The sequence below is a fragment of the Nematostella vectensis genome, chromosome 9 (assembly GCF_932526225.1).
Source record: "Nematostella vectensis chromosome 9, jaNemVect1.1, whole genome shotgun sequence".
In the NCBI taxonomy this organism is placed as follows: domain Eukaryota; kingdom Metazoa; phylum Cnidaria; class Anthozoa; order Actiniaria; family Edwardsiidae; genus Nematostella; species Nematostella vectensis.
The window spans coordinates 3,215,355-3,240,667 of NC_064042.1; the positions used below are offsets into that span (position 1 = coordinate 3,215,355).

At 38.2% G+C, this 25,313-nt stretch overlaps 3 protein-coding genes across 5 annotated transcripts; 2 read left to right on the forward strand and 1 right to left on the reverse strand.

Annotated features, from left to right (window-relative positions):
• Positions 1 to 234: 234 nt before the first annotated feature.
• On the reverse strand, positions 235 to 6,316 carry LOC5517242 (DNA repair protein XRCC4). 2 transcript variants are annotated; one of them, XM_032387330.2, is made up of 11 exons: positions 6,157 to 6,316; positions 4,937 to 5,085; positions 4,193 to 4,228; positions 3,988 to 4,083; positions 3,706 to 3,771; positions 3,356 to 3,412; positions 2,793 to 2,847; positions 2,199 to 2,235; positions 1,331 to 1,456; positions 1,074 to 1,175; positions 235 to 921 (listed from the first exon to the last, which is right to left on the reverse strand). In XM_032387330.2, exons 1-11 carry the CDS (start codon positions 6,293 to 6,295, stop codon positions 843 to 845), a joined length of 942 nt encoding a protein of 313 aa, XP_032243221.2. In that variant the 5' UTR covers positions 6,296 to 6,316; the 3' UTR covers positions 235 to 842. The 2 variants fall into 2 exon arrangements, with proteins under 2 accessions (XP_032243221.2, XP_048588534.1); XM_048732577.1 differs by lacking the exon at positions 1,074 to 1,175.
• A 214-nt stretch (positions 6,317 to 6,530) lies between these two features.
• Positions 6,531 to 15,446, forward strand: LOC5517291 (ubiquitin-like-conjugating enzyme ATG3). 2 transcript variants are annotated; one of them, XM_048732579.1, is made up of 12 exons: positions 6,531 to 6,700; positions 6,869 to 6,910; positions 8,566 to 8,615; positions 9,642 to 9,712; positions 10,137 to 10,312; positions 10,948 to 11,032; positions 11,125 to 11,159; positions 11,460 to 11,627; positions 12,009 to 12,056; positions 12,223 to 12,299; positions 12,978 to 13,094; positions 13,156 to 13,388. In XM_048732579.1, exons 1-12 carry the CDS (start codon positions 6,623 to 6,625, stop codon positions 13,175 to 13,177), a joined length of 969 nt encoding a protein of 322 aa, XP_048588536.1. In that variant the 5' UTR covers positions 6,531 to 6,622; the 3' UTR covers positions 13,178 to 13,388. The 2 variants fall into 2 exon arrangements, with proteins under 2 accessions (XP_048588536.1, XP_032243222.2); XM_032387331.2 differs by lacking the exon at positions 13,156 to 13,388 and adding an exon at positions 14,126 to 15,446 and having other exon boundaries at positions 6,532 to 6,700; positions 12,978 to 13,046.
• Positions 15,447 to 18,512: 3,066 nt separating this feature from the next.
• LOC5517243 (H/ACA ribonucleoprotein complex subunit cbf5) lies at positions 18,513 to 25,196 on the forward strand. Its single transcript, XM_001637210.3, has 17 exons — positions 18,513 to 18,581; positions 18,665 to 18,724; positions 19,374 to 19,429; positions 19,814 to 19,900; positions 20,667 to 20,758; positions 21,140 to 21,188; positions 21,267 to 21,402; positions 21,530 to 21,594; positions 21,741 to 21,998; positions 22,366 to 22,429; positions 22,645 to 22,724; positions 22,813 to 22,933; positions 23,092 to 23,210; positions 23,555 to 23,658; positions 23,734 to 23,821; positions 24,135 to 24,233; positions 24,683 to 25,196. The coding sequence occupies exons 1-17, from the start codon at positions 18,524 to 18,526 to the stop codon at positions 24,779 to 24,781; spliced, it is 1,635 nt and encodes a 544-aa protein (XP_001637260.3). The 5' UTR covers positions 18,513 to 18,523; the 3' UTR covers positions 24,782 to 25,196.
• Positions 25,197 to 25,313: the final 117 nt, after the last annotated feature.

Sequence of the window (25,313 nt, forward strand, 5' to 3'; positions counted from 1 at the left end):
ATTCCATTCATTCCGTTCATCCGGATCCTGTCTTTGTATTTACGCAAACGTATTGCTTGTGCGTATACCAGAGAATAATATTATCACAAAGCAAAACTGTAGGGTCGCGACTTTAGAAAAAAAAGTGCCTCGCGTTTGTAGACCCTAAAAATACGACGGTCACCCGTATCCCCAATTTATAGGGAGTATCCCCCCGGGTTACGATTGCTACGCAGGCTAGCTATCGAGTAATAGTTTTAGTATAAGTTCGTTGCTCAACTTTAATAACTGTTTGACAAAGAACAAAGTAGTAAGAATTAGAATTTTTAACAATCTGCAAGAAGTACAATGTTTGCTTTTAAAAGAACCCTTTTCACAGATACATCTTACCAGCATCAATGACAAAATAAAGAAACCCTTGTATACTATCTCTGCGACCAACTTCTAGGCTTCCATATCAACAAATAAAAACAGGACAAGTTAAAATAAGACGCTCATATGTAAAAAGGGTGTAGTTATATGCTCATCTCAGCAGCTAACTCAACCCACCTCAATCACTAGCTACCACTATGGAATCAAAGCCATTCTAAGGTTAGCTTTATTTTCCAAAAACAAAACAACATTGTCTCCAGGTCACATAAGTTGCGGTGGGAGAATTCAGCGATGTGTGTGAGCGATGGGTTTTACGTACACTACCTAAAATAATTATGAAAGCTTCCTGTGGTGAGCAAATTAGAACGACATGGGGGGAGGGGACAATACAACTCGTCGCATCGCCACGGGAACCTCTGTTTCTTTTCTCTTGTTTTTTAGAGCAACACAATTTCTTCTTATAAGATCTCAAATCATGTGGCTTCTATTTCTCACATATCATTCATCAATTCATCATAATCAACGGAGGGCTTTTCTGATCGCAGTCTTCGTTGTCGAGGAGTGTGGACACTAAAATAAAATAAAAATCTATAAATAGTTTGAAAACCGTGTACAGTAATAATTATTGATAAAAATCAAATCTAATATTGTTATTGGGAAAGGTCATAAAGTGGAAAAAAAACTATTCCAATTTCGTAAAAATATCAGCAATTTGATTTTACCTATCTTCGGAAGAGGTGCTTGGCGTTTTTGTCAAAGGCACATTAGGAAGAACGACTTTCCCTTTTGGAGTAGCGACGGGTTTGGGTTCTCGTCTTTTTCTCCTATCATAACATGTGCACAAAATTAACCTATGATTGATTGGAAGAAATAGCCATCCAAAAAAACCTTATACGTCATTTACATCTGATACAAGGAAAGCTCTGCGAGATGAGTAGCCACACTAATGCATGGCTGAGACAAAAATATAAATGTTCACCTTTTTGCGGCAGGCTTTATGGGCTCTTTCTCAGCCAAGGACGGGCTAAAGTCGGTCATGTCTGTTGTGGCATTCTCATTACACATAGATGACTTATTTGAACCAGTTTCTTCAGCTTGTTCTTGCCTGAAAATAAGTATTTCTAATTAGAAATTTTTGTGCAGGCCTGGCAGGGCATAGAGAAAAAATCTTTTAGCATCATGTCATGTCATCCCTTAGAGTCTTCTGGAAATCTGCAGTCCCTTAGGGTGTCTACCAGGGGACCTAAGCACACAGTCGATTGACAAAAGGTTGTCCTCAACCGGCTTCGCGACTACGCGACAAGCCCGCATGTAAGCATGGCAGTCTTACCGTACAGTACGATAACCAGTATCACTCAAAATTTGGTTTCATATTTTTGCCTCGAATATTGTAGATTTGCACAATCCAAAACTACCTAAATGATACAGAACTATTAACCGTTCCTGACATATAAATCCTGATTATTTTATCCAATGGTTTGTTCAGAAAGTATCGTTATTCTGACGCGATTTTCTTAATGAGCGGCGTTTACTGCACAGCGAACTGACTATGATGATATTGGCTAACATATGCAACTAGGCGCTTCAGTGGTTTTTACCCATGCTTACATGCGGGCTTGTCGCGTAGTCGCAAAGCCAGTTGATGACAACGACTATACATTATTTCAGGGAGTGTCCCCCCCCAGGGCATCCCTGTTATGTTGCCTCTTTGGGGTGCCTCATCATGGTGCAGGTAAAAAGTGAATTTAATCAGGTTACAGAAACAAACAAAGAGGTCCTTTGAGAATGAAATTGAATGTGATTGGGCTTTTGAATATTATACTGATGGACCAACCCACTAGCCCTACCTGTCATGTCCGGTTACACCAGAACTGGAATCTTCAACTAAAAAATGACAAAACAAACACAGAGAACATCCCTCTTTGAATTGAAGGTAATCATCTTGCTACCAGCCACATTTCAAGGACAGTCAATTTATTCATAGGAAATGAAGAAGGGGACTAGAGGGAGGCTGCTTATTATAAAATCTGCAGGAATTTTATATACATTGTATGAGTGTTAGAATGACCCCTCCTTTACTGGCATATTAGCACTTATCGTTTGCTTGAAATAGAGTCTAAGAGACAACTGATTTGATTTTTGATGACATGTTTTGTGCTTTTGATGAGGAGGGGCGATAATGTAATGCAAAGCTGTAGCAGGCCTCAAATGAAGAAAACAATGGGGGGGCACAGCCATGCCCCTAATGGTCATTTCCTTATAATTTTTAAAACTATTTGGGGGGGGGGGGCATGTATCCCCAGTGCCCCAATCCCTGCTATGGCCCTGTAATGGCTTAACAGAGACAGGAGGGGCAGCTTTAATGAGGGAGGGGGGTTCTTTGGATGCGTTTTGGTGCGCCCAACCATAAATGAGGACAGAAAAATTGTTGAGTACTGTACCTTGGGATTTCAACTGTCGTATCTTTGCTTTTTTCTCATTCAGTACTATTGCAAACTAAAACACAAAATAATCAGATCATTCCAGATATCTAGGAACAAATACTTAAATTTTTCAACTTTTTTTAATCGAATTACAATCTAATAAATAGCAGTGTCTGATTCTATTGCTCACTCTTACATTGTGTGGGGGATTGGGTCAAATTGATGAACATGCTGGATGTTTTTAGGGGATGAAATTCAACATGACATTGAACAATGCCAATGATGATGTTGTTAATCCGGCTAACAAAGATATTCTTGAAGCAGAATTGCCAAAACCTACCATTTTTTTTGCTTTCATTTAGTATCACATCAACATGTTTATGACTCCATGTTTAATTGTAGCCCCTATTATAGTCCAAGCATATGCAATGTAAGAATGGCCACTTAACAGTATATATGCTTTCTTGGGGTATTTTTTGAAATGTCAGAAAAAGTGTATGCTTTGTGATAAGCATGAAATAATCAAAGGTCTTAAAATTGTATCCTCATACAATAATCTTTTTTTTTAAATAAAGTTCTACCTTCTGATATAGATCTGATTCTAGCTCCGCTTTGCCTTTTACACACTCATCCAAAAGCTAGGAAATGAAAAAAAAAATAAACACAATGCTTCGTTGTACATTTGAATAACTGGGATTTTCAGTCTTCTGCTAGCCCTTGTTAATAATTTCACACTGCTGAACCCCTTTGTGGCTTCCATTCTTCAAACTAATGGAATCCCATTTGGTACATTTTGACTGGTCAGCACCTTGTGGTGAGATGAGGTGACTGGAAGCCATTTCAGTGCTGACCAATGGAAACACTTTGAATGACTGGAGCCAGAGGATGATTTAAGTGTTGGAAATTGTTGGCACAGTAATTACAGGTGTACCTTGACAGCTTTTCTTCTTTCATTTGCAAGTCTGCCATTGTCTTCTGTTTTTTGCACTATTTCTCTCTGGCAAAACAACACATAAAGATGTTTTACATAGTATGTTACATGCATAAAATATTTGTAGCAACAGTCAGATATCCCAATAAATAAATAAATGGATTAAAATTAGGTAGATCAATGTATCAATCAGTCATTTGGATGGTCACTCTGTCTTTCAATAAACAGTCAGGATTGATAACAAAGTTAATTTGAAATACCAGTCCCTACAGTACAGCCCACCTTAAGAGTTGTCATCTCACTGACGGCAAAGTCAAGAATCATGTTCATCGGTCGTGGTGTGTCAACAGTGGAGAAGTCAACACATCCTAGCTGAAACTAAAAAAATACTTTGAATATCAATATATGGAAAGGAAAAAATTTGCTACAGGGCCCTCAGATTACACTATTGCCCTTTTAACCAATAATTAAAACACATATCCCATACCTTGACCCCATCAGCAAGCTGCTTCTTCCAATAAAACTGCAAAAAAAGGTTTTCACAAAAATTCATTCACTGATCAGGGATCTTCACACCTTTCCCTATCTAGTATAATCTGTAACACAATAGAAATAGTTGTATGCTTCTTTGACAATCTTGTACATTGTAAAAGGCAATATTGGCAAATTGTTGTTTGAGGCAGCTAGTTAGTAATTCTTTATAGCATTTTCCATAATTTACTCGTTATAAATTAGTAGTCTGAAATCTCGACAGAGTTCATTCATGTTTTCAGAGGATAATATTTAATCATCCATATTTGATGTGCTATTGTTTTATTTTATTTATCAGTAACCGATTTAAAGTTATTTAACATATGGAAGACCAGTATTTTATGAACCATCCAATATATTTCCCAAAATAACTGATGCTTTTTCTTTGAATTTTCACCCCTCAGCCAATCCTGGGAAAGCGCCTGCGGAGAGACACAACTATATTAAGGCATGATAGAGATCATAGTGTCAATTCTAAACTGACCATGTAAATATTTTTTGTTTGCATACTCCATTTTCTAACTTTTTTTGATCCTCAGAAAACAGGAATGAAATCGGACGAGATTTTAGACCACTAGATGTCAATTTTATAATGAGCAAATTAAAAAAAAATGCTTTAAAGAATTACTAATGAGCCTCCTTAATCAGCTTGTTGTCAACAAAAACTGCTACAATAAATGCATCATGGATAGGGTGATACCTTCAGTTTGTTATTTTCTATTGTTGTCTGATAGACAAAATTTTCAGTATCCGTCCTCTTGCCAGTAAAAGCCTTCACCATTTGCTGTGTGTACGATTCTAGTTCTGTGTCAATTGCTTCTGCCATAGAACTGATCTCTTCTGGTGAAACTAAAATAAATATTTAAATTTTATGAATTTTTATAGCTTGGCATAACTGCTGATGTAATACTGAAATATAAGTTTAAAATTGGCACAAAATCAGGATCTAAGTAGGGGCAAGGCCTGGTTTCCAGGTTCCATACAAGGCAGCTCGGGTTTTCTTTATGTTTCTGTATTATGCCTACATGCCAAACATTTTGGGGCCCTGCTCAGCTGTATAGGGGTGCAAAGTCGTGCCCGGGGGGACTCTCCCTAAAATATGTACATATGCTTGTGCAAAATGGGTGTGGTTTCTGGATTTTTTAACCCTAAGGGATAGCAGAGAAAACAAAAGAATGATCAGGTTTCTGAGTTTTATTAACTGGCTCTCCTATCAAGTACGCCTCTGTTGTGATGACTTTAAAGGGCGCTGTTATCTATTCTTGAAGTCTGTTTGTTATTGTAGCAATCTAAAGGATAATGGCCATTTTGATTTGCCAATTGATGTTTGTTGTCTTTAGTTGACAGTTGACATGAGATCGACTGACTGAAATTTTATAAAACAGAAAGTCTTACAAACCATAACAGGAAGTGTGATTTGTATTTTTTGGGATCAGGTCCCCTGGTAGACACCCTAAGGGATAGCAGATTTACAGAAGACCCTAAGGGATAGCACTTGGGGCAAATTTTATACCCTAAGGGATAGGACGAGCATATATGAACATTTTTTAGGGAGAGTCCCCCCAGGAGGTCGTGCCTCCTAGAGCTCAATTTTTCTTTAGTACCTTTAGTACCTACTGATCCATTAACCATATTTGTCAAAACACTGCACAACCAAAAAGGCTGTTAGTTTATTTAAGTATATGTTTGTAAGGTCGGTATCATAATAATTTCATTGAAAGGTCAAGGCTACATTGTAATTGGCTATATTATTGGTTTGTAATTGACCTTATCTACTTAGTGATATTGAATAGCGGTTCAATCGATAGTTCTCATGGACATATACCTATTAAGTACTTACATTAAATTATTTTGTGACAGAAATTCAATTTTCACAACCAAAAAATTGCCACATATATCCCTCATCGCGGATTTACCTACCCTTGCCACGCCAAATGTTCTCTCCATTGCATATTGTCATTTCTAGTCCATCTCTGCCCCCATTATGTAGCTTAGTTAGCAAATAATAACTTCCCAAATCTGTGGAAATTTTGCATAAAGACGATTCTTCGGCCGCCATATTGGAATATCTGGATAGAGAGGGCCTAGGACCTAATACACAGGGCTCCCATGTTTTATGGGTCTCCTTCTACTACCACCAGGAAATTAAGGGTTTTTACTACCAAATACAATTACTCCTTTTTTAAACATGATTTAAAAATTTATAAACAATTTATTTACAAAGAAATTCTATGTATCCATGTTTCAGCAGTTAATTTTTACTCGAGCCTGCGATCTTCGTTCAGCGGCACATCACACATGCGTTTTTTGAGTGAAATTTCTAGTCATATGATCGGATCGAAAACACCAGGTATTTTGTAGTTACTGATAACTTAAATTTTCAGTTATGGCGATGCAGGACGTCTTCAATAAAGTCAAAGGCACAGCATTAGGAGTTGCAGAGTATCTCACGCCAGTATTGAAGGTAAATCGTCTCGATTTCCACAGCTGATTTTGCGTACGAGCGTCAGTTTCTATTTCCGTATCTATATGTTATTGTTGCAAATGTTTATTTTATCGTACGCAAGTAAGTCTTTTGTTTGTCTTTGCCTCTTATCTTTTGCGGTTAACTAATTCTTATTTTTTTTTCAAGGAGTCTAAATTCCAAGAAACGGGCGTTATTACACCAGAGGAGGTCAGTTATAGTCCGATGTCGCTTTATATCAAAAGGAATTGTTCTGTGAATGTTAAAGTGTTTCCCTTGTTTCCTATTTCCTATTAACTATATTGGTCATTAAATTGTCCAGAACGATAGGTAGGGGGAACTGAGATCAGGTCATCAATATGTCTGAAATTTGTTTTCGTGATTATTTGATGCCTTAAAATGTCAGAGCCCCGATTCCTCCCCTTCATTGTATAAAAATCTGGAGATCCCCCTCTCAAACAAACCCCAGAACTTCATTAGAACTAATAAAAAATCAGAGCCCCTACTTAGGGACTTGTTAGAAATTAGTAGGGGGGAGGGGGGTGCAAATTTTGAATGCAGTGATGGAAATTTAATGACCCTTCTCTAGCAAAAGGGTTGAAATTTCTTGACCCTCCCCCAGGTTCCTTCCCGAAATATTATGACCCCCTATTTAAAATCTAAATTTACTTCAAAAAGCTCAATTGTTCAATGTAAGATTCTCCAATTTCATTTAGGACTTTATGTTTATCACTTCCGTCTTCACTGTTTCTCTGTTCTGTAAAGTGTTTGATGATAGCCCTCAATTTCTCTGGTTTGTTTTTGTTCCGTACTGACAGCAATTGATAGTGGTCAATGTATTTATCTAGTATAGCTACACGCCAGGAGCGTACGCAGGATTTTAACAAGTTTCAGTCAAAGCATCCAGAAGCTGAAAAAGGGTGTGGCCCCTCATCCCGCATCCCCGTGAAGACTTCATAGCTCCCGCTTTTGGATTTGAAATTGGCATCAATACGTCAGACTTTTGAGAATATTACATGATCCTCTGTCATACTCGATCTGAAATAGGACTTCAGTCGTCTCGTGGCACTGAAGGACGTAACAATATGTTTGGAAATCATCTGTAGACTACCCATGATTAAAAATTTTGCAGTCCAGTGACTGCAGGCCTATAGGCTGTGTACGCCCCTACAAGCTGTTTTTTTTAATGTTCCATCCTCAAGCATCTTGTACCAATTAAAGTCGTCGCAAGACATTCTGTCTTGTTGTTGTTTTTTTGTACTTATCATTTCTATATGATTTAGACGAGTTAGGTAATCCTTTACATGACTTTCTTCAACAATATATTTCTTGCTGAAAGTCTCAATACTTGCAGCATCGTTAACATCAATTGCCTTCTCTTTGTGAAATGTCCTCAACTGTGCCCTAGGGTTGCTATAACAGTTATATAGAGTTATATAAAAAGATTTGGTCCATTTTTTTCTGACCCCCCCTCCCCCTCTTAAGTGTTCTTATTTTTTTCTGACCCTCCCCTTTTTGATAGCTGAAAAAAATATGACCCTCCCCCTGATTCCACCTCCCTCCTCCCTGCTAATTTCTGATAAGTCCCTTAGAGTCCCCATTTTTTCCTGGAGCCTCCTTTGGGTGGTTAAAAATTTTCAGAGCTCCCACCCCTCAATATCTTCCCTGCTGCTCCTCCCCACCCTGGAAGTATGTAATGAATACTCTCCATATCGTTTTTCACAGGCGGATACAGCATGATTAATGAAAAAAAATTAGAAGAAATTAATTGGAGCAAAAATCCACAAAATAAAATTAATGTATTTAGTGGATGCCCCCTCAATCTAACTCTGTGCATGACCTTTTTTTATTTTCTTATTTTCTAGTTTGTTGCTGCTGGTGATCACTTAGTTCATCATTGTCCAACCTGGCAATGGTATGATGATTTATGGTGTATTGCACTTCATGTAACATACTCTATTGGAAATCTCACTCCAAATATGAAGGGGTGGATTCAGAAATTATGGAACATTATGTAGGCATGGTGGTCCTGACATAGTTTTTCTACACAGGCCTGTTGCCAGTGTATTTAGCAAATAGGGGGATAGGTGTTACCCATTTAGTGGACCATTATCTCTTGTGTAGCTCATTCTAACTCGCAGTTGGTACTTAATTTTTTTTCACTATAGCCAACCTTCCAGTTGAGTTAGTTCTGCCAAAGACCGACTACTGGCCTGCTACATGGTCAGGACAAAATTCAGGAAACGGGATAGACTTAAACCCCCTCTAATCATAAATATGAAATTCCCCCTCCTTTTAAACACAAGGTTCCGCTATAAAAGGGAAAGGTCCACTCACCCCCGGGCTCAAGAACAATCAGTATCAATTAGCTGTCAATAAGTCAACATGCTTCTAGGCGCTAAATTCAAATATTTAAATTCTTAACCAAATCAAATATTATTCCTAGAGTTGTCCACCTAAAATGTTTCTATCTGTGTGCACTCTAAAATTCGAGCATTTCCATCACAGCATGAGAATAATTCCTCCAGATACATTAGATTATCTTGTTACCTGTGCAAAAATAGTTTTATCCCAACCGACTTAGGCTCAGAGATATGCAACTTTTTAGGAGACTTATAATTTGTGACTGCTAGTGTGGCAGTGTTCTGATTATAATTGCAAAATCGAGCCTGGGGTGGGAGGAGCTTTCCCTTTTATAGTGGAACCTCATGAACCAGCACGTAAGCACAGAAGAGACAAATAATTTCTCATGATCTGTGGTTGACTACCTCTCTGATTCTCTGAAGAATAAAAATGATCCCAAACTTCATAAATTGTACAAATACCTTAATTTTGTTTTGGATGCACAATTCTCTGTCATTGACGTAGCTGATTATTTATCAAACACATTTTCCAATCTAACATTGCCTTGTGAAGTCTCTACATTATTTTTTTTTTACAGGTCAATGGGGGAAGAATCAAGAGTCAAGCCTTATCTTCCAAAGGATAAGCAGTACTTGTACACTAGGAATGGTAAGCTTCATGTGTGTTTTCAAAAATGTGCCAAAATTTTATTGTGTGAGTCAAGGGTTTGGATATCTGATATATAGTTGTTTCCCATACAAGCAAAATTAGCTGAAAGAAATGCTAAGGTCAGCACTTAGGGCAATGCTCAGGGCCTGAGGGCAATTTTCACTAGGTGTTACGCAAATAGGCACCAACTCTGTGCACATTTTGCTGATATTATACTTGAGACACTGGTCTGACAGCATTTTGTCCGTTAAGTTTCAATATTACCTGGCTGATATTCAAGCCAACACATTTGATTTACGGAAGAGTTTAAGAAGCTTGGGTGTCTATGAAGACCCAGACCCAGTTCAGCAAAGGCTGCGTTGAACTCATTCATGAAAAGATTAGGCTGTTTTATGATTCCTTACTTATCTTTTAAATCATACAGTCCCCTGTTACAAGCGCTGCAAGCAAATGGAACACCAAGAAGAGAATGAAGCCATCGTCGAGCCAGATGAGGATGGAGGTTGGGTCGACACCCATCACAAGGTGGACCCAAGTGGAGAGAAGGTCACAGCAGGTGTACAAGAACAGTTCTCAGAAATGAAGCTTGACTCCGATAAGGTACCATTACTACACTGTCCTGCACTGGATGACTTTCTAATCAGGGTCAAAGGAGGGGGTGGGGTACTGGGTGCATTGGATCCCCTCCCCTAATAATTTTGAAAGCCATAGACAGGACTTCTGGAATTACGCGCTTGTGAGGAAGCGTTTAATTTGGCTTTCTCCGCGTAATCCGGCTAAATTTTGAGAGACATTTTAGTGCACAGCTGATGTGTTCTTTTAGGGTTCTTACCTCTATTTCTCGTAAAAAAAAAGAGACAGATATTCTTCGTAAGAGTGCGATATTTCGAACTGAATTTTGAAAACAAATAAAATGACTAGGCATTCTTTGCTAAACCACGAAGGCCTAGGACTGGGGTTGGGGGATGGGGGCTAGCTCGACACCAAAATTTCAAGGCCCCACTGTTTATCTATTGTCTGTGTATTGTGGTCCCCCAATATTTCAAGGGCTGCTCTGGCCCTGTCATATAATTTTACTTTGCCAGGAAGTGTCTTTTCATCTGTTATTTTTGTAAACACAATGGGGTTCCCAATATTCAAGCTGAAAAAATTGGCACTGATGACAGTGCAGAAGATCTAAATTCATGATGGCTACTGTATTGATTGTACTCCCTTATTATTCATATTTGCTGCAGAACACTAAGCCATGTGCACCAGTTGTCACTCAGGAAAATGATGATGATGATGAAGACGATGAAGAAGAAGCTGAAGACATGGAAGGTAAATTTCATCTGTTTTACACAATGAAATATTCTTTGCTGTTTGAAATATTTTTATTTCTTTAAAGTAATGCCCTTTTTATTTCAAAATAGCTTTTGAAGAAAGTGGAATGCTCGAAAATGATGAGGTGAGAAGTAAAAAAGAATTCGAATATATTTTAGGTATTAACTTCGGGAAACCTAAAAAAAACACCAGAAACCAGTAGATATGAGCCTTTGGTGTGTGTTAATGCACAAGGATAAAATGGGTGGCCATATGGGCACTTCTTATTTTGAGAAATACCGCAAAAGTTCTAATATGCCTCTGGGTGTTTTTTTTTTCTCTAAGTGAGAAGGGGAGAGGGGAGGGGTAGAAAGAGGTTTTATTTTAAAATCTTATTTTTCAATGTTGACACTAGTTATGTTGATATCTTTGATTGTAATCTTAGGCAACACTTGCAGTGCCAGTTGCTCCAGTGAGTCAGTCAGAGTCATCAGATGGTGGTACTGATGCAACTAGTGGTGAGGGAATCCTACAGACCCGCACATATGATATGTATATCACTTACGACAAGTACTATCAGACCCCAAGACTATGGCTGTATGGATATAATGAGGTAAGGTGTAATCCTATAGATCTGCACATATGACTTACATAGTACTTGCAACAAGTACTGACTATCGGACACTGATTATGGCTAACAAGCTTAAACAACAAGTACTATCAGAAGTTTAATATATAACCTGAATTGCATGAAATAAAAATGGAAAACAAGACTCCAAAGTTCTCTTGTATTTCCAAATTGCAAGGCATAAAAAAATTATTCGCTTATTTAGTATATAAAGTTTTATAAGTTTTAAAAGATAAAATTTCTCACAGGAGAATTTTCCAGCCCTGATTTATGCAAAAATATCTTTTAGAGAAATATCTATTCTAGAAACCAATAACATGTAAAAGAACATCCTTTTAACCTTGTTGGTTTGTTTGTCTTTTGCAGAATAGAAAGCCATTATCGGTGGAGGAGATGTATGAAGATATGAGTCAGGTAAAAAGCTGACTGATGTCACATGGCTCTTTATAGCTCTCTTTGTTGTTTGCCTGATCCATTGAAAAATTTCAGGCCTAACCTATAGGAAACTTAAAGTAATTAGCCTTTGATTTTATGAATGGCGTTTTCGTCGAATTGAATGATGCTTTTTGTTATGTATCAGGACCATGCAAAGAAGACAGTGACAATAGAAGCTCATCCTCATCTTCCCATGACTATGGCCTCTGTTCACCCTTGTCGGTGGGTATAGATATACACCTATTTCAAAAAACGTTGTCATTGCAAGCAGCAAATGGCGATTGTTAAATGGCACTTCTACGACCAAAAGGACCCATGGATCCCAAAATGTTTGTTCCAGATTCAGAAAAATATAAATAAAACATACGACTGTCTATTCAATGTAATTATGGTTCTGACATCGCTTGAGTTAATTTATCACCTTTATTTTTACAAACAATTACTACCCATAGACACCTTTCGGTCGTAGAACTGCCATTTGGCAATTGCCATTTGCTATTCGCACTGACAACCTTTATTGAAATAGGTGTATATTACTAGCAAATGAATATGAGTTTTTCCACCCTCTCCCTTGTCTGCACATTGCAATATCCTCCATCATGTTTATGGCTCATCGTCCATGCTAGAATACACAAATTTACTGCTTTTCCTCTTATGACCTCCTCTTTGCACGCAAAGCATAAGGGATGGTTGGTTGTGCTCCCATTGCTTTTGAGACAGCAGAAAAAAATAGACAATAAGTGACAAAAACATTTTTGTTAGCGCCTGGGTATGCTTTGCTTTCCATGCCATTTTTAAATGCTTTAAGTAAGAGTCATGCGCATAGCTTAAAGCTTCATATGCGGTGATGCATTGTACAATAGGACTCATATTTGAGTAACCTATGTTTTAATCTTTTAGCCATGCTGATGTGATGAAGAAAATTATCCAGACAGTGGCTGATGGAGGCGGAGAGCTGAGTGTTTATATGTATCCTTTGATACAGTCACAGCGAGGCTTTGGTGGGAAGGTGGTTAGGTGTATTGACACATGGCCATAATAGTTCTCATTTTGTTGATGATGGTGGGAAGGTGTTTAGGTGTATTGACACATGGCCATAATAGTTCTCATTTTGTTGATGATGGTGGGAAGGTGGTTAGGTGTATTGACACATGGCCATAATAGTTCTCATTTTGTTGATGATGGTGGGATTTATAATGGTGAGGAGAAGGTAGTGATCATAGCGATAATGATGATGGTGATTACTAGGTGGTTGCAGTGTTTTTGATGGAGATCAGTTGGTTTTTATTGTGATTATGATAATGATGATAAGATGGTAGTTGTATGATGATGATAAGGTTAGTGGTCGTAGTGATTATGATGATGATGATGATGATGATGATAAGGTGGTGGTCGTAGCGATTATGATGATGATGATGATAAGGTGGTGGTCGTAGCGATGATGATGATGATGATGATGATAAGGTGGTGGTCGTAGCGATTATGATGATGATGATGATAAGGTGGTGGTCGTAGCGATTATGATGATGATGATGATACAGTTGTGTTCAAAGTGATTATGATGATGATGATAGGTTGGTGGTCGTAGCGATGATGATGATGATGATAATGTGGTGGTCGTAGTGATTATGATGATGATAAAGTGGTGGTTATATAATTATGATGATGATAATGTGGTGGTCATAGTGATTATGATAATGATAAGGTTGGTGGTCAGTGATAATGATGATGATCATACGGTGCTGGTGGTGGTGGTAATTGTTATGTTAGCGATTGTAGTGTGACTGTGGTGACGATGATCATCTTAAATAATGAATTGGTTGATTTTATTATGTGTGTGATGGTGTTGGTAAAAATCAATATTGCAAAGAAAATGATGATATTTTTTATGGTAATAATGATGATAACGATGGGGTTGGTGGTAAAAATACCAGTACATCAAAGATGTCAATTTACGTCAAAATTCTTTATTTGCATTTAAGGTGGTTGTATTGTTGATGTTATGTACGTTTAAATGAGGTATCGTTAAACCTTAACACCTTCAATAGGTATCTGCTGATCTTTTTAAAGTTCGTACAGGCCGTTATTCCAACAATAGAGTACGACTACACCCGCCAATTCACGATGTAGTTACGGAATAAGTCTAGCACTAAATCACATGAATATTTGGGTGCCAAACTCACGCCTAAATACTCTCAGAAATCGCTGCGGCCGCCGATTCTATAGGCGACGAAAAGATAAAATCTTTAATTAAAAAATAAGACCTTTCTGGCTGATTCCTTAGCGCTTAACATTTTTTTTGGTGCTGTTATTTACCTGTTTGCCACCGAAGTCACGTGATTTCTTAGTGCAAAAAGTGTGAAAATATGTTTTCTTAGACTTGCCTTGGCCGTTTTGATTTTTAATTTTAATATGACAGAAAAACCACAAAGAAAATAAATTAATTAATGAGATACTGACCCGGACCCCACCCTGCCAATGTGACGAGATGAGTTCGCCCCGGTTGACACCTTTGTTGTTAGTTGGAAGATGGTTAATTTTGTGCGCATATCTAGTGGCTTATGACCAGAGCTAAGGATGCCCATTTGAACTCAATTGATCCGTTATTCTCTAGACACGCCCCTGTAATATCCAAGTGCACTTGCTAACCTTATATAGCATAACGCAACATGATGTACAGACATAAAACCATCATCCGACGGCACTTTAGAATCATGTTTTCCAGAAACAACATCTTTATACACAGCCAAAGGCTTCGGTGAGTGGTTCCATAAAGGAATGTATCGATAAAAACTGATAGAAACAAAACTCACAACAAACTTCAAAATCGCTATTTAAGCATTCTATCAGGGAAAAATAAAATGAGAAAAAGACTCAAACACAATATTTTAAGTTCTCTTTTATTTTTTTTACTAAAAATATTTTTTCATCAACATAGATTTTCCCATACTTTCCTTTATACCACTAAACTGCCCATATTCGCCTGGGATGAGTTGTATAGCATCTGAGAGTGAAGTGTTAAGAACTCCTTTGTTATCATGCCTTGTGAGTTTTATGTGTCGCACGCACTGAATAACCTGAGCAATATATATTTTTGGAATATCGAGAATTGAATAATAACAGTTGTCGTTCTTCTATTATCAATTTGATTTAAATTTTTTAAATGTAGACCATTTTACTTTTGATAGGGCGAAGGGGGGCTCTTAGCATATTGTTATTGGCGTACCGGATTTGTGGAAATTTTCTTTGGACCAAACGATGCAGGAAGAATTATAAGTCCCGAAGGGTATGCGGGAATTACACCAATTTACCAATTGAACAATCGAAAATATAATGTAAGCACAGATAAATGTTCACATTATGTCATGAGATGCAGTTTCCTATAGTTATTATTTGCCCTGCGTGTCTGTTTTATTTGAGTAACTGGGCGCGCAAAGATGGTAACAGCCCGGGAATTTGTTGAACTCTGCATTCAGTAGCGCTTCTCTGTAACATTATCACTCCTTTCTTTTCGTTGGTAAGATGCCCTAGTCTTTATTCCAGAAACAGCTCGAAGATTTTTGGTTTTATTGGAAAGTAGAACAGCAATATATTCGCTACGCAATACGCGCTCAGCACTTCAGAGACACCAAATGGTTAGAATAGTCCTATGGCCGAGCAACCGTTATCATGTGGCCCCAAGACGCTCACAAGGACGTCAACCCCGGTACTTCACAAATCTGTTGGAATCTGGAGATTCCCTTGAATTTTCCTGCAATTCTCCCGGGAGAAATGCAGATTTGTTTTTGTCTTTTGGGATTTTCTTGGTTTTTTGTTCCGTCAGTAAAACCATTCTGAGCCAATCAGAGTCTCGCTTTGTGCACTTCCCTGGCTATCCTCTGGACGAAAACCAGACAGTGTCGCGACAGAAAGCCGGGCAACTGCACTAGGCGAGAGATGGAAGAATCTGATTGGCTTAGAATAATTTGACTGGCGGAACAGAAAACCAAAACAAATGGTGTTTTGAAAACGCGGGTCGCGATACAACGGATTCGACAGTAACAAAACAAGATGCATGACAACGCCGAGCCAGCGCCGCTTGGAGGCGCGAGTGGCGCGGAAACGAGGCGCATTAAAATCGGAGGGGACGAGAACAGAAGGTAACAGGGGCCCAGAGGGCTTAAACGTGCCGTGGACTACTATGCTCGATTACCGGCTGTTGCTGGGGCATGGGGCGGAGGACCGCAACGCTCGACGTCGGCTGGAAATAGAGCCTAGAAAGCTACTGGACTACGGTTTCTAAGGTTACTTGTGTATATCGAGCGTCGAGAGAATGGTTCTTCTCCCCAGTGGCACCGGGTTACCCCCAAAACTAGGGAATGTTTACTTATGATGAATAAGTCAATAAACGTAATGCAAAAGTACAAAGGAATAATGTCTAATCAAGGACCTACACATTGATAAGTTACTAAGGCGATTATTCAAAATTAAAATAAAGGTATTTCCTCTGCATTTAATGGAGAAAAAAGGTGAAGCTATGGTAATTTCTTTCTATCTTTCTTTCTACTTTCTATTATTCAATCGCCGAATAATTACCATTCCTCATTAACAAAGGCCGCAGGGGGGTTTTAGAAAGCAAAACGTTTCCGCGTTTATAAAAAACAAATTACGGTCAAAAAGGTCTATTCGCTGTAGGCCGAGACAAAATTACAAAACGTTCATAATGTTGTATGTATTTTAATATGTACTCAATTTATTATTAATCCCCTAAAGATTATGTTTTGATAAGATAAAAGCAATAACTATAATTAATTTATAATTTGGTTCTACGAAAACTTCACTGCGTCGATCGCGACGTTAGGATTTTTTGTAGGATTTGTTATTTCTCTGGTAAACGCGTTGTTTTATTTCTCTACATCGTTCTACTTCTAGAAGGTCGTTTTTGATAAGTTTCTTGAAAGGCACTTGATAGTGTACTCGCTATCGTAGCGGAACTTTCTGATTCGTTGCAAATAAAAGCATGGCATACAACTTTTTTGGGCCTACTAGAAATGTGATCGTTGAAGGCAAACAGTTGATGCTTCTTGTCAGCTACAACATACGAGATCCGTGTAATTGGTATAGTTTTCTCGATGCCATCACCCTGTAGAGACACGCTGTCAGAAGAAATTGTCATCATAACTCGCGAGAATTTACCCAATTTCTTGGCACTCCGGTAAAGTTCCTTCAGACATTTATCCATCCCCTCTCCTCCAGGTTTTTCCCTTTCTACAGTCCCAATAGAATTCACGAAGAACGTCTTCAACGGCTCGATATTGTAGGTTTTCTGAGTAGACCTCAGCTTTAAACTTGGTCGAAACGATCTCATTTTTGGCCCAGAGGTCTGATTTTGTTCTTGGGTAGCTTTGGATTTCTTACCTCCCATGAGGTGTTAGATTTAAGAGGTTAAAGAACCATTTGGAGCTCCTTAATACGATCTCTTTTGTGTCCCATTTATCGGGTTTCCTTTCACATGATTTGTAGCAACGTTTAGATTGATGATAGCTGTGCCTATTGTAAGCAACTTACTTTATTAGCATGTTCAATTAACGACTGCCTTATATGGGAGAACAAAATCTTGGAATTGGAATAGAATGCGGAAGAAGGAAAACAAACCGGTCGTCTCAAAGCATTTTTTTGGGTCTTGTTCAAAATGTAAATTAGCTTGGTTATTACACTGTGTTGTCACGCCGTAAATTGTTTGCATAAAATGAAAATACAAATGAGTTTATTGAACTGTGAGGCGCAAAAATGGGCTCTTTTTTCGCTTCTCAGGGTCCTGTGCCTTTGCCGAAAAAAAAAAGATGATGCTCGTTAGCTGTGAATAATAAAAGTACGAAGTCCTCTCTTATTTGGCCGAATTACGTATTCTGAGCTGGTAACCCCCGCGCGAACAGACTCCGAAACGTGCCCGAATCTTCGCTCAATAAAAAGCTATAAGGATATAAGCGATAAAAAGAAGAAAAGCTTATAAAATCATCCCAAATATCATTCAAATCATTCGCAAAGGTTCGAGATAGTTGCGGAAAGATGAAAAAAAAATTTCGCTAACCGTAGCCTCCCTCTGGGCGTTTTTAGGCTTCACGAGCGAGCGACGCCCGCCTAAAATCGCCTGCGAGGGAGGCTTCTAGACTTGAGGTGATACAGGGTTTTTTCGTCGGGGGCTAAAGTCGGGAGTTGCAACAAAAAAAGGAGGCATGAAGCGTCATACACTTGATATGACTTCTTTTAGTGAAGCACCAGTGAATAATATGGAATCTGAGCACAGTTACTTTGGACTTTATTATCGGGTTGCTGCAGCCTTCTAAAAACCCGTTTCCACTGACAATCTTCATTCTGCCGCAAACAACCAAGGAGTTTTTTTTTCTGCTTTTACAAGGGTCCTCCTACAGTCCTCCTCCTATGGTTTGACTGTGGTAAACGCGCGCATGCGTACGGCGTCCACGAAGGTCTCGCTGCACGTGTTTCCAAAAATGGCGGACGTAGGTACGGAACACAACGCTCAAATTAAACCTCGCTTGCAAACTAAATACGCCTATAATTCCTCACAACATGGCTTTGTTTTGTAGAAATAACACCGAAGAAGAAACACAAGAAAGATAAGACCAAGACCGACGAGAGTGAACCAGGTAATATAGATCTAAATGTGCAAAGGGTAACGCGTCTACCTTCAGTGTTCGTGTTACAACACGCTGCAATAGACTTTGTTTTGCGCAATAATACTCCTTCAATTCGTCCTTTTTTACACATAAATATATTCTATTTGCTTTTATAATATTTTTCCAACTTCGTTTGTTAGGCACACAAATCTAGCCTAGAATGTTGCATTTTTTCGGCATAAACAAACTCTGTTTTTTATCTTGTAAACAAAATGCACATTGATATTGTTTGATTTACTTATAGAAGTTTTGGGAATGTTTTCGAGGAACCAAAGCATTCATTCAAACCCTTGTAATCCAAATATATGCTGAATTGTAAAGTCTAGATGTTTTTCTGGCTGAAAACCTGAAAAGCTTTCAATCTGATTTCAATAGCTTTATGCTCTTTTATCTGAATCCATGTGGATTTGTTTGTAATACTGCTTCGTCTCTACTAGTCATTGTAGCAATACCTTACCCTGTTTGACTATAATTGTGGCTGATAAGTATTTGCTGTATAAGCAATTTAAAAAGATATAAATTATTATTGCTATGTTGTAAAATATGGACACAGCATTAGTTCGTAGAATATGTTCAGTGCTGTGGGTATGAAATGTAACGATCTTGTGTTGATTGACAGGCTCCTCAAAGAAATCCAAGAAGCGAAAGAGTGAGGGAGGCGAAAGTCAACCCGGGGTTAGTGGGCTGCAGACTTGTACCTCACTCTTACATTGATTTCAAATTTTATTTATTTGCCTATAATCTTAGTTTGAATTCCACTGTCTGCTGGAATTAGGCTATAAGGATTCATGGATACAATGTAAGCCCTATTTTCATGGAAACTGTTCACAAAAATAACAGTGAGATCATAAAAATGTTTTTGCATTCATTTATTCTCAGTTCCTGGTGATTTTCGTTGGTATGTGCATGGAGTTTCCAAAGTTGAGGTTGTCTATCTTTCCAGTGGAATTCAAAACTGTTGTATTGTTTAGAGCACTACAATATGAAATTTGCCATCTATGAAGTTGTTATAAAGTATTTCTTAGAAGCTTCATAAAAATTACCCTAACTTTTATTTAGGAAAGTCAAGAGAATGGAGATTTTCATCTGAAGCCAACAAAAGAGACAGGAGTTCTCGACACTTCTCAGTGGCCATTATTGCTCAAGGTAACAGCAATAGTGATCTGCCCTACATATATTTTAAAGAACTGTATAGGGTTGCAAACCATATTCATAATTTTGAAAAGTAAATCCCTGGTTTTTAGGATTTATAAAAAAGAAAATGATGTATAATTTCAGGAGTAGAATGTATATGTTACAGGTTTCTTCCAATTGTCAAGAACTATTTGAAATACCAAATTATTTTTCATAGTTTAGCCCAATACTTCAGAAATATAGAGCCCTTATAAAATGCACTTGAGATTGGAGTTCACTTATGAGCTTTCTGTAGGCTCTGAAGTAGGCCCTGGCAGCCTTCTGAAAATGGTCAAGTTTAAAATGAACACTCCTCTCTAATAAGCGCCCCCCTCTATTAAACACCCCTACCCTCCCTCCCAGCTTAAAAAAACAAACCACATAGGAATTTTGGTAAAATAAATCAAATTTAATTAATCTGAAGTTGTTTTCTACTTGGTGAGACTTGATTAATGGCAAGAAATGCAGGCTTTCATTTAACTTGATCCTGACTGAAACAAGAACCCTACTGCACTTTGGTTTGTTATATTTTTATAGCTTGTAAGGAACACCCCTCTCTAATAAACGCCTCCTATCTATTGAACCCCCCCTCTTGGACCATTGAAATTTTATAAACGCCCTGGGCGTTTATTAGATCATTTATGATATTTTGTTTGTTGTCCACATCTATGACAAACTATGACAAGCCCCAGGCATTTATTAGATCACTTACAGTATTTTGTTTGTTGTCTACATCTAGAACTATGACAAGCTGAATATCAGAACTGGACACTTCACCCCTCTACCTAATGGCTGCTCTCCTCTCAAGAGGGAAATCAAGGACTATATCTCGTAAGTTCTCCCATAAAGAGAAATATCCAAGCATTGTACGTTATGTTGTGATAGTGGAGCTAAAACAGGGGTTTCATTAGGCCCCGGCAGCCTGTGAAAGTACCAGCTACTTTCCACTGAGCACCAGATACTTTTATTTACCAGATAGTTTTATTTAAACTAAAAAGATAAAATAACTTCCACCCCCTACTTATCGATCTCCACCACCTACTCTGAAAGTTAATAAAATCCCTGTTAAAATGTAATGCAAAGCTAAAATCCCTAAGTTCCATCTGCTCAGATCCTGCCCTCTGTTTCATCCATGCCTTTCTGTAATGCTATTCCCTTATTAAGGCCCCAAAACTAATATGATCTAACATGATCTTTTGATTTTCTGTTTAGGAGTGGATTTATCAATCTTGATAAACCTGCAAATCCATCTTCTCACGAGGTTTGTGACTCACTTATGATCTTGCTCATGTTAGTTGTATGGAAGGTTCTTAACCTTTATTCTGACTTGTTTGCGTAGGTTGTAGCATGGCTTCGTAGAATCTTGCGTGTTGAGAAGACTGGGCATAGCGGTACCTTGGATCCTAAGGTCACTGGTTGTCTTATCGTCTGTATTGACAAAGCTACTAGGCTGGTTAAATCCCAGCAAGGAGCAGGTACTATTGTCTTGGATTTTATCAGTAATATTTACCACAGTTTATCTTTAACTCAATTCTAAGGTTTAATTTTATCATACTGTTATGATTACCATTTTTTTCATCCTACTCTGCTCTTTTTTTACAGGAAAAGAGTATGTTTGCATTGTACGACTCCATAATGCTATTGAAGGCCAGGCTGAGCTAGCTAAGGTAAGTGTATACAATAATTTATCCTGATCTTTGTAAAACTATACAAATTACATTGTAGCAATTGCAATAAATTGATCAGCATTTATGTATGCCCACAACATATGGGAAACCCCAAGCCCTGAAGACCCATTCTTTTAATTATCCAGACTATAGAGACCTTGACAGGAGCATTGTTCCAAAGACCACCCCTCATCTCTGCCGTCAAAAGGCAGCTTCGTATCAGAACCATCTATGAGAGCAAGCTGCTGGAGTATGATGATGAACGCCACTTGGGTGTGTTCTGGGTGAGCTGCGAAGCTGGCACCTACATTCGGACATTGTGTGTCCACATTGGGCTGCTGATGGGTATTGGTGCGCACATGCAAGAGCTGAGAAGAGTGCGGTCTGGAATCCAGTCTGAAAATGTAAGTCAAGTTCAAATATACAGCCACTCTTGGAACCGAGAAAAGTGGCACCGTACTGAGTACATTCTTGAAAAAGAATATTTTGGCAATGAAATAGAGGAATTAATTTTATTTTACACATCTTCAAGATCAGTTGCTTCCATTTCAACTACATAGGTGCTGATTGCTCGAATTTCAAGGTGCTATATGATTTTTTGGTTGTATTACATTTATGTTGTTTATCAGCTAGGAGGTTTGAAAATACTGAACAATGCTGAAAGGCCTAAATTGAGCTGATTGTTATACGTTTCTTTCACTGCACAGTCTGTGTCATGCAGCTTTATTCAGTGATAAATCAATAGTTAATTTTTTTGATGTATCTTCCCAGGATAATATGGCAACTATGCATGATGTGTTAGACGCCCAGTGGGTCTATGACAACTCTAAAGATGGTGAGATTTGTACGGTGTCTCTGTCTTTCTCAAAATAGTTAATTCTCTCTACAAGTCTTTTATCTGAGGGTGGGGGGACAAGGGATGTTATTGCAATATATGTTTCTTTCTGAGTCTTTTCATGTGGTTAAAATTATATTTTTTGCAATAGTGCTATTTAATTAATGTGTCTGAGATTAGTACTATGTGGCTAATTTCGTATACTTCTCTTGCAGAGACATATCTGAGAAGATGTATCAAACCGCTAGAAGCTCTCCTCACCTCCCACAAGAGACTTGTTGTCAAAGACAGTGCAGTGAGTACTCAACACTAGAGGGGCAAGAACTGTTACCTCTTTGGATTGTATCAACTTTTTTTTGTTTTACACTGTATTATTATCGTAGGTAAATGCCATCTGCTATGGGGCTAAGTTGATGATCCCCGGTCTACTCAGATATGAATCAGGCATCGAGATTAATGAACAGATTGTCATCATGACAACTAAAGGGGAAGCTATTGCACTAGGTATGTCCCTCTTCACAGTGAACTTCCCATTAATTTCCATCAACTATTCCTTTTTATCGCTTGCATCTGTAGAGGATGGTCTACTCAAAGCTGTCCAGACTGACACCACGATTCCACTGTAGTTACACAGCAGTCATAGTTAATATCTCTCTTGACAGGTATTGCCCTGATGACAACAGCTGTAATGGCAGCCTGTGATCACGGCATTGTTGCTAAGATCAAGAGGGTAATCATGGAGAGGGATACGTACCCAAGGAAATGGGGGCTTGGACCCAAGGTATTATACTCTATTTTGTGGATTTGCGTAGCCAGATCTGGGGATGGGCCACACCCTCGCTTTTCTCCGAGATTTTGGTAAAAAAATATAAAGAAATATAAGGGAATTCAGGAAAGAACAATGAATCTCCCTCTTTCCTTTCATGACCTCTTGAACCCCCTCCCCCCCCCCCCCCCTCAAAGGAGACCCATGGGTCTCTCCCTGTTTATAACCTGACAAACCTTATTTTTATATTGACTTTCAACGGAAAATTCTGCATGGACACACATTATACCAACAAGTATAACAACAAGTACCGGTATACACAGAGACGCATCTTGCTAAAATCCATATTGTTATACCAGGCTCTCAAGAAAAAGAAACTAATATCTGAAGGCAAACTTGACAAGTTTGGCAAACCAAATGATAGCACTCCTCAAGACTGGAACAAAGAACACCCAGACTTAAGGTAACAGGCTGTAGAATTATTTCACATGTAAAGTCTTAAAAAAGTATTTTATTCTGACAATGTTTCATCATTTAGTACACCAAAGAAGCCAGCGCTCGTCGTAGAAATTAAAAAGGAAGCAGAAGAGGAAGAGGAGAAAGAACCAAAATCTGAAAAGAAAAAGGTACTAAGTAAAGAAAAGAAGAAGGCGATCATTTATTTGTTTAAAGCTTTGTGATTGAATCCTACTTCGTTACAACCCAATCCTCGTAAAAACAGCACCAAGCTACTAAAACATGGTATGATGACATTGATGACTTTCATTTTTCATTGTTTAAATTCCATGAGCATACCTGCCTAGTTAACCAAGTTTTTAACTTTTTAAAAGAGAAAGAGATATTGTATCCAAATACACCAGAATAAAAATATAATAGCAAAATTTGGGTGGCAAGTGAAAATGGCCCCGGGTCACCCCCTGATTTATGTATCTTTTTTAGCGTAAGCGCACCTCAGATGATGAAAGTGAAAAAGAGGAGACCACGCCATCCAAGCTCAAAAAGTCAAAAAAGGACAAGAAAAAGGCTAAAGAAGCTACGGTGAGTACACGCGCTAACCTTCTTATAGGCGTTTACTGGCTGTTGTTTGGCCCGAAAATCAGCTTCTTTATTGATTACACAAGTGCGACTGTAATCCAAGATGGCGGCCATCCAAATGAACGCCTATTATCGCTAAGTAGACACCGACATTCACTTTATCTTTTCTTAATATAATGTTGGAAACATTTTTTATCACCTCTCACTTAGGCGTCTGTCTGATCAGGCAAAAGGTGTAAAAATTCTCATCAGCTGATCTGCCAAACTGTATGTTGTGCGAATTCTTATCACCTGACTGTTTAAATGCATCACTTTGTCACTTGTTGATAAAGTAAGGAGAATTTTCGCTTAGATCGCTTTCGGAAAAGCTTCGTAGAAAGACAAACAAAGAAATGCAGCTTGCAAAAGAGACAAACTTTTTCAATTTCACAGCATTTACTATTTTTTTTTAGGAGGAAGATGACGGCGAAGAGAAGAAAGAAAAGAAAAAAAAGAAGAAAAAGAAGAAAGAGAAAAAAAAGACTGGCGATGCGTCCGATTCTTCCGAGTAGTTTATTTTTTTTTTAAGTGTGCTTTTAGGAATCAGCTTAAGTATTTTTTATCTACTTATCTATCTTGACTTTAGGGCGGCTGATAAGAGAGATGTGATCTCATTCTCGGGTTCCTAAAAGATCGCGCTCAAACATTCATCGAAGATTTGTCGAGGATTCCTCGACGTTTGTCAGAATATTCGAGAATGCTCGAGTAACACAAACAGCCAATAATCTCTCATTTTATATCACCGATCACGACCGCTATGTTACGAATGCAGATTCCTATCTGTTTGTATGATAGATGTGCGTTACACTATGTGTAATAGATGCTACATTGGGTCTTACGTATATCATGAAATCCAACAAGTATATCTGACCAGAATGTATAACAGCTAGAAATCCAATGTGATGAGAAATAAAACGGAATTGTCAATTTGCTTAATGACATTAAGTGACCCGTAGTCGCTGTCTGCCTCACAGCCTTTGATGAAGTCATCGCGCATTGCCCAACGGCCATCAAAGTGACAGCAACAAACTATAAACCCCATGA

What these genes read in the sequence shown, in the direction of transcription:
- LOC5517291 (XM_032387331.2), top strand. Translation starts at nt 6,623, where the DNA reads ATGGCGATGCAGGACGTCTTCAATAAAGTCAAAGGCACAGCATTAGGA. An exon ending in CATTGTCCAACCTGGCAATG is followed by an intron (nt 8,616 to 9,641) that starts GTATGATGATTT and finishes TTTTTTTTACAG; the next exon opens with GTCAATGGGGGAAGAATCAA. An exon ending in GGAGAGCTGAGTGTTTATAT is followed by an intron (nt 13,047 to 14,125) that starts GTATCCTTTGAT and finishes CACCTTCAATAG; the next exon opens with GTATCTGCTGATCTTTTTAA.
- LOC5517243 (XM_001637210.3), top strand. Translation starts at nt 18,524, where the DNA reads ATGCGTACGGCGTCCACGAAGGTCTCGCTGCACGTGTTTCCAAAAATG. An exon ending in GACCGACGAGAGTGAACCAG is followed by an intron (nt 18,725 to 19,373) that starts GTAATATAGATC and finishes GTTGATTGACAG; the next exon opens with GCTCCTCAAAGAAATCCAAG. An exon ending in CTGGAATCCAGTCTGAAAAT is followed by an intron (nt 21,999 to 22,365) that starts GTAAGTCAAGTT and finishes GTATCTTCCCAG; the next exon opens with GATAATATGGCAACTATGCA.
- LOC5517242 (XM_032387330.2), bottom strand. Translation starts at nt 6,295, where the DNA reads ATGGCGGCCGAAGAATCGTCTTTATGCAAAATTTCCACAGATTTGGGA. An exon ending in AGCTTGCTGATGGGGTCAAG is followed by an intron (nt 4,084 to 4,192) that starts GTATGGGATATG and finishes GTATTTTTTTAG; the next exon opens with TTTCAGCTAGGATGTGTTGA. An exon ending in ACGACAGTTGAAATCCCAAG is followed by an intron (nt 2,236 to 2,792) that starts GTACAGTACTCA and finishes GTCATTTTTTAG; the next exon opens with TTGAAGATTCCAGTTCTGGT.